This window comes from Cetorhinus maximus, unplaced genomic scaffold, assembly GCF_964194155.1.
Source record: "Cetorhinus maximus unplaced genomic scaffold, sCetMax3.hap1.1 HAP1_SCAFFOLD_3956, whole genome shotgun sequence".
In the NCBI taxonomy this organism is placed as follows: domain Eukaryota; kingdom Metazoa; phylum Chordata; class Chondrichthyes; order Lamniformes; family Cetorhinidae; genus Cetorhinus; species Cetorhinus maximus.
The window spans coordinates 11,639-18,821 of NW_027599861.1; the positions used below are offsets into that span (position 1 = coordinate 11,639).

At 57.9% G+C, this 7,183-nt stretch overlaps 1 protein-coding gene across 1 annotated transcript; it reads right to left on the minus strand.

Moving 5' to 3' along the window:
• Positions 1-1,270: 1,270 nt before the first annotated feature.
• On the minus strand, positions 1,271-5,514 carry LOC144678286 (uncharacterized). Its single transcript, XM_078538124.1, has 4 exons — positions 5,331-5,514; positions 4,812-4,949; positions 3,455-3,585; positions 1,271-1,776 (listed from the first exon to the last, which is right to left on the minus strand). The coding sequence occupies exons 1-4, from the start codon at positions 5,455-5,457 to the stop codon at positions 1,723-1,725; spliced, it is 450 nt and encodes a 149-aa protein (XP_078394250.1). The 5' UTR covers positions 5,458-5,514; the 3' UTR covers positions 1,271-1,722.
• Positions 5,515-7,183: the final 1,669 nt, after the last annotated feature.

Consider the following 7,183-nt stretch of genomic DNA (forward strand, 5'->3'; position numbering starts at 1 on the left):
GACCGACTGCAGGTTTTCCTCGAGTCCCCCCGAAAAGTTGTGCAAGAGTCATCGATTGTTTCTCAGGCCAGCGCTGAGAGACCAACCATATAATACGAACACCATTTCAAGGACTCTATTACTTTCCCCTCGAACCATTGACTTTTAACCTTTTGACAGAATTCTTCTAGTTTATTTTATAATTTTTTATAGTGTGTGAGCGAGTTAGGGTATTTAGAGTAATTATTATACTTCACACTGTATGTTAATAAGCTTTCCCTTTCTCCTTGGTGAGTCTGGTTTCAAAATAAGCCAATAGCGTTGTTCCTCAAAGAAACCTGGGCATTGACGTCAGACTCGAACTCGTCAGGACAATCGCAAATGTCAAGGCAACAACAATTTATACTGCCCGGAAAGAGAGCGCAGATTGCTTGGCAAGTGGACCCTGATCGGCAGAGGCGTTGCCATGGGCCTTGAGCGGTCACTCCGAGATCCACGGGGAACGGACAGATTCGGCCGTGTCGCTCGCTGGAGAAATCGTTGAAACGTACGTAAGTGACCCGCTGACCCGTGGGACTAGAGACGGACAGCGCACTCCTCCCATCTCGGCCTGGACGGCTATCATGAAAGGAAAGCTCGACGGTTTTGATCTCGGCTGCTCTGGGCGTCTCCTGGAAGGATCAAATCAGGAATGTGACCAAAAAGGGAAACAGACCTCAACGACCCATTTCAAATCTAAGTCGTTTGGTAGTAGACAACTGGTGTATGGGCTGGTGCACTCTCCATGGCAACGCCTCTACCAATCAGAGTCCACTTGCCAAGCAATCAGCGCTCTCTTCCCGTACGGTATAAATTGTTGTTGCCTTTACATTGCGATGGTCCTGATGAGTTCAAGTCTTCCGTCAGCGACACTTTTTTAAAAAATACTTCATACGCGGCACTCGCCGCAGAACCTGCCGGTCTCTCCGACCCATCGGGAAGAGCGCACCTCCCTCCTCCCACCCCTACCGTCCACCACCCCCCACCCCCCAACGGGTTTGATTTACGACACACGTCCACCATCTCACAGTCGATTGAAAGATTGACAACGACCCCCTTCCGGGGTAGCGAGAGGGGGCGGGGCGGACGAAGCCGAGATGCCGATCAGCGACGGGGGGTTAGGCCGCGAGGGCAGGATGGCCTCCTCCCGTTCCTACTCTTTCCCCCTTCTCCCCCCCAACGGGACACCAGCCGACCACACCCGAGGACGAAAGCCCCACGGCCGAAACCAACCAAAAATCAACCACCCCACCTCCGTAAAATCAGTTTATTGAACGTCGCAAACAAACGGCTTGAAAGACACGAGCTTAGCGATGTAGAAATAAAACCACAGCCGACGGCCGCTCTCACGATATCTCCTGGGCGCGTGAAGAGTTACCCGGGCGAACGAGGCGCCCGGGTGACTTCAGAAGAGGCTCCGGGTCCGGTACCAGGGGGGTGAAGGTGGACGTCGGCAGACCCGTCAACGCCAGCGGACGGGGGGGGAAAGTAAAGCCACGCTCCGAGTGCCCGCTATCGACACCTGGGGGGCGGGGGGTCACGCCCGGGAAACGCCCCTTCCGTAAGGCAAGGTGGAGCCCGGATGCAAACACGCACACGCTCTCCCTCTCTCTCTCTCGACGCATCTCTGAGGCTCGGTTGCCCACCATCGCGAGTGCAGACAGAGCTCAGGCGACGAAGGGGAGCGTCTTATCTCCTGTGCGCTCAGTAAGCGCTCTCCCGCGAGGATTTCCTCCGGCGCAGATTGTACTTCGAAGGCTGTGAGGAAAAGGCAAAGGTCGTGAATCGATTTAAAACCCGCCCAAATTGTCCCAGGCTCTTCCCCCCCACCCACCCCCTCTCCAGCCCCCGGAGGCTCAGAGTACAGTTCCACAGGAGAGGGTATACTCCCACAGCCTGGAATCTGACCCGGGTAGAGATCCCTACCTCTGCCCACCCCCACCCCTCCGGCCAATCTTCCCGCCGGAGATTAAACACAGTTTTCCAGGTTGGCAGAGTCGGTGTGGCAATTTCCGCGGGGAACTCCTCTGTCCGTAAACTCCGACGCGCCCAAAACTGCTCCTCTCTCGCACCGAGTCCCCTTCGCCCATCACCCGCTCCCCTGTGCTAGCTGACCCACACTGGCTCCAGCGGTCCGGCAACACCCCCCATTTTCAAACCCCACCCATCCTGGGTTTTCAAATCCCTCTCCGGCCTCCTTCCCGCCCTCCCCTGTCTCTATAACCCCTCGACAGCGCCGCCCACGCCCACCACCTCTACCACCTAGAAGGACAAGGGCAGCAGACACATGGGGAACACCCACCACCTGCAAGTTCCCCCTCCGAGCCCCTCACCATCCCGACTTGGGAATATATCGGCCGTTCCTTCACTGTCGCTGGGTCCAAATCCTGGAACTCCCTCCCTAACAGTGCGGTGGGTGTACCTACACCACACGGGGACTGCAGCGGCTCAAGAAGGCGGCTCAACCCACCACCTTCTCAAGGAGCAATTAGGGATGGGCAATAAATGCTGGGTCCAGTTAGTGATACCCACATCCTATAAAAGAAGACCCACCAAACCCCTACAACCCTCCCTATCTCTGTAACCTCCTCCAGCCCCCTACACCCCTCCCTATCTCTGTAACCTCCTCCAGCCCCTACAACCCTATCTCTGTAACCTCCTCCAGCCCCTACAACCCTCCCTATCTCTGTAACCTCCTCCAGCCTCCCTACAACCCTCCCTATCTCTGTAACCTCCTCCAGCCCCTACACCCCACCCTATCTCTGTAACCTCCTCCAGCCCCTACAACCCTCCCTATCTCTGTAACCTCCTCCAGCCCCGACACCCCTATCTTTGTAACCTCCTCCAGCCCCTACAACCCTCCCTATCTCTGTAACCTCCTCCAGCCCCCTACAACCCTCCCTATCTCTGTAACCTCCTCCAGCCCCCTACAACCCTCCCTATCTCTGTAACCTCCTCCAGCCCCTACACCCCTCCCTATCTCTGTCACCTCCTACAACCCTCCGAGATCTCTGCGCTCCTCCAATTCCGGCCTCTTGAGCATCCCCCGATTCCCATCGCTCCGCCATTGGCGGCCGTGCCTTCAGCTGCCTGCGGGGGGACCCTGAGCTCTGGAATTCCCTCCCTAAACCTCTCCACCTCCCTCTCTCTCTCTCCTCCTTTAAGACGCTCCTTAAAAACCGACCTCTCTGACCGAGCTTTGGGTCACCTGTCCCTAATCTCTCCTCACGTGGCTCGGGGTCAGGTAATGTCCGATTGACCGCCCTGTGAAGCAACTTGGGGACGTTTGGGTAAGCTAAAGGCGCTATATAAATGCAGGTTGTTGCCTGGCAGTCGTGGGGGAGGGCTCCCTTTTACACAAGGTCCAGGGAAGCCTGGACCTCCGCCCCCACCCCTCCAAAGGGACAGGAAGATCCCGCCAATGAATGCCACTCACTGATTCCGGAACGAGGATGTTGTAGACGGAGACCTCTGACCTCCTGGAGCTCCGCCCCCTCGCGGCCGAGCGCGACATCGACCGAGGCCGGGGGGACCTCTTCTTGGGCGTGCTGGTCAGCGGCACCGCGGCTGTTGGCCGGACAGATCGGAGATCAGCACCGCGGCCGCAGACGCAGCATTTACCCCCCGCCCCCCATCAAAAAAAAACCTCCCCCTCCCCCAACAAAGACCCTCTGAGCCGGAAACAGGGGGGAGGGGGAGGCGGGTGTGGGTTCAAATACTGAGACTCGAGGCCGGTCCACCAAGACTGACCGACCCGCCAGGGGCCGGAGCCCAGGGAGGGGGGCAGCTGAGGCACAGCCAGTCCAGGCCTCTCTGGGGTTGGCCTCTAAAGCCCCGCTGCCCCCTCCTGGCCAGGGAGAGGGGAGTGGGGTGGTGGGGCCCCCCCGAAACAGGGAAGTGCCCCGGCTCATGGTCACTTCGGCCGCCCGCGGGACCTCCCCCGTTCGCGGGCTGGGCGCGGCCTCCCGGCCACCAGGTCCAAACCAGGAGGACGGAACTCGGGCCTCTGGGGCGCGAGTTCGACACCGATCACCGCACCCCTAGGCCCGGCCGGCCCACCCCCCCCCCTCTCTCCCCCAAACTAAACTGCATCTTCCCCACCCCCCCGGTTCCCTCCGCCCCAAAACGTTACCCATTCAGAGGGACGGTGTAGAGGGAGCTTTACTGTGTATCTAATCCCGTGCTGTACCTGTCCTGGGAGTGTTTGATGGGGACGGTGTAGAGGGAGCTTTACTCTGTATCTAACCCCGTGCTGTACCTGTCCTGGGAGTGTTTGATGGGGACGGTGTAGAGGGAGCTTTACTCTGTATCTAACCCCGTGCTGTACCTGTCCTGGGAGTGTTTGATGGGGACGGTGTAGAGGGAGCTTTACTCTGTATCTAACCCCGTGCTGTACCTGTCCTGGGAGTGTTTGATGGGGGGACGGTGTAGAGGGAGCTTTACTCTGTATCTAACCCCATGCTGTACCTGTCCTGGGAGTGTTTGATGGGGACGGTGTAGAGGGAGCTTTACTCTGTATCTAACCCCGTGCTGTACCTGTCCTGGGAGTGTTTGATGGGGACAGTGTAGAGGGAGCTTTACTCTGTATCTAACCCCGTGCTGTACCTGTCCTGGGAGTGTTTGATGGGGACGGTGTAGAGGGAGCTTTACTCTGTATCTAACCCCGTGCTGTACCTGTCCTGGGAGTGTTTGATGGGGATGGTGTAGAGGGAGCTTTACTCTGTATCTAACCCCGTGATGTACCCGTCCTGGGAGTGTTTCAAGTTGAAAATCGAGAAAGCCTCTTTACTCACATTCCTCAGACGATGGGGCTGCTCCTGATGGGAGACACTCCTTGTTTGGGGTCTTGAGGTCCCCAATTCCTGAATCCTGTTCCACTTCAATCAGCCTCCCGCCCTGCCATGGCCTGTGGGGCGGTGACAGGAGCGGCACTGGTGAAACGAGAGAGAGAGAGAGAGAGAGAGTGTTTAAGGTGCCTCCACTCCCCAAATGGACAGAGACACCGCCACAGGGCAGGGGAAGTGGGCGCGGTTACGGCTGTGGTGCGACGCACCCCACAGTCGAACAGCTAGAAGCGCCAGGACCGCCGACGAACGGCACGCCTTCCGGTTCCCGACCCGGACCCGCACGGGCTGCCGCCTTCACCGCGGCCTGGCACGTCCCGGCTATTCGGCCGAGGGGTGCCTCGCCGCCCGGACATCCCAGGGGCACGTGGAGGGAGGAAGGGAGGGCACGAGGACAAGCTGAACCAAGCCGAGGGGAGGACGTCCGCAATCCCCCCACCACCCCCCCTACCCCCAGCCAACTCTCACCCGCCTCTTCGATCGCCCTCTGCAGCCGGCTCTGGGAGTCCCTCACGCTGTGCAGGAGCTCGAGGCTCTGCCTCACCACGTCCTGGTAGGTCACGGCAGAGTACGCCAGCACCAGCAGCCCCGCCATGCCCACCAGCCTTCGCAGCAGCCAGATCCGGGAATACACACGCTCCTAACGCACAGAGAGGGAGAGAGAGAGAGAGAGAGAGTGTCAGCGTCGGGGTGGGGGTAATTCAGAGCACGTTCCCTCTTACCCCACTTCCCCTCGCCCGTGGGGAGCAGCTCGCCCTGAATGCCCCCACCTGCACAGAAAAGCGACAGCACAGGAGGAGGCCATTCGGCCCATCTCGTCTGTGCCAGCCCGAAGACACTGGTGCCCTTTCTAATCCCACCTTCCCTGCACCCGGCCCACAGCCCTGCAGCTGACAGCACTTCAGGTGCAGATCCAAGTACTTTTTAAAAAGAGTTTCTGCCTCGACCGCCAACTTGGGCAGCGAATTCCAGACACCCGCTACCCTCTGCATAAAAAAAAGTTCTTCCTCATGTCCCCCTCCTGCACCCATCTGCCACTTATCTATGTCCCCTGGTTCTCGAATTCTCCGCCCAGGGAAAGAATTTGATCCTGTCCGCTCTATCTATTCCCCTCGTAAGTTTTGTCCGCCTCAATCAAGTCACCTCCCAGCCTCCTTGGTCCTCAGGAAAATAACCCCGACCCTCTCCACAATCTCTCCTCCGAGCTACACTTTCCTAACCCCGGCCGCGCTCTTGTAAACCTCCTCTGCACACTCTCTCCAGAGCTATTAAGCCCTCCCCTGTAATGTGGTGACCAGAACTGCGCACGATACTCCAGCTGTGGCCTCACCGGTGATTTACACAATTCCAACATTATTATCCTGACTTTTATATTCGACACCTCGGCCAGTGAGGGAGAGCAATCCTATATGCCTCCTTTACAACCTTGTCTACTTGACCTGCTGCCTTCAGGGACCTGTGCACATGGACGCCAAGGTCTCTCACTTCATCTACCCCTCTTTGCGGACTTGGACAATATCCAGGCAAGAGGCAAGTCGCATTCGCGCCACACAAGTGCCGGGCAATGACCACCTCCAACCAAGAGAGAATCCAACCATCCAATCCAACTTGACGTTCAATACATGCGAGAAAGGGGCAGGGGGAGGCCATTCGGCCCCTCGAGCCTGCTCCCCCCTTGGATGAGGTCCGACCGTAATGTCAAATCTGCATCCCGCCCACCTCCGGTAACCTCTCACCCCCATTGCTTACCAAGAACCTCTCCATTCCGGCCTTAAAAATATTCAGAGACTCTGCTCCCGCCGCCCTTTCAGGAAGAGAGTTCCAAAAGTCTCACCACCCTCTGAGTGAAAAGAATTTGCCTCATCTCCATTTTAAATGGGCGACCATCAGTGACCCCCCCTCGTTCTAGATTCTCCCACAAAAGGAAACATCCTCTCCACATCCACCCTGTCCAAGAGCCCTCCAAGGCTTTATATGGCATTACCATCGCCGAATCCCCCACTATCAACATCCTGGGGGTTACCATTGACCAGGAACTGAACTGGACCCAGCCATATAAATACTGTGGCTACAAGAGCAGCTCAGAGGCTGGGAATCCTGCGGAGAGTAACTCACCTCCTGACTCCCCCAAAGCCTGTCCACCATCGACAAGGCACAAGCCAGGAGTGTGATGGGATACTCCCCACTTGCCTGGATGAGTGCGGCTCCCACAACACTCGAGAAGCTCGACACCGTCCGGGACAAAGCAGCCCCCGCTCGATCGGCACCCCATCCACAAACATTCACTCCCTCCACCCACCGACGCACAGGGGCAGCAGTGT

Excerpts from the sequence above, each read along its gene's own strand:
- LOC144678286 (XM_078538124.1), bottom strand. The coding sequence starts at position 5,457 with ATGGCGGGGCTGCTGGTGCTGGCGTACTCTGCCGTGACCTACCAGGAC. Across the intron at positions 4,950-5,330 it reads GAGGGCGATCGAAGAGGCGG|TGCCGCTCCTGTCACCGCCC; the intron begins GTGAGAGTTGGC and ends TCGTTTCACCAG. Across the intron at positions 3,586-4,811 it reads AGCCCCATCGTCTGAGGAAT|CCGCGGTGCCGCTGACCAGC; the intron begins GTGAGTAAAGAG and ends TCCGGCCAACAG.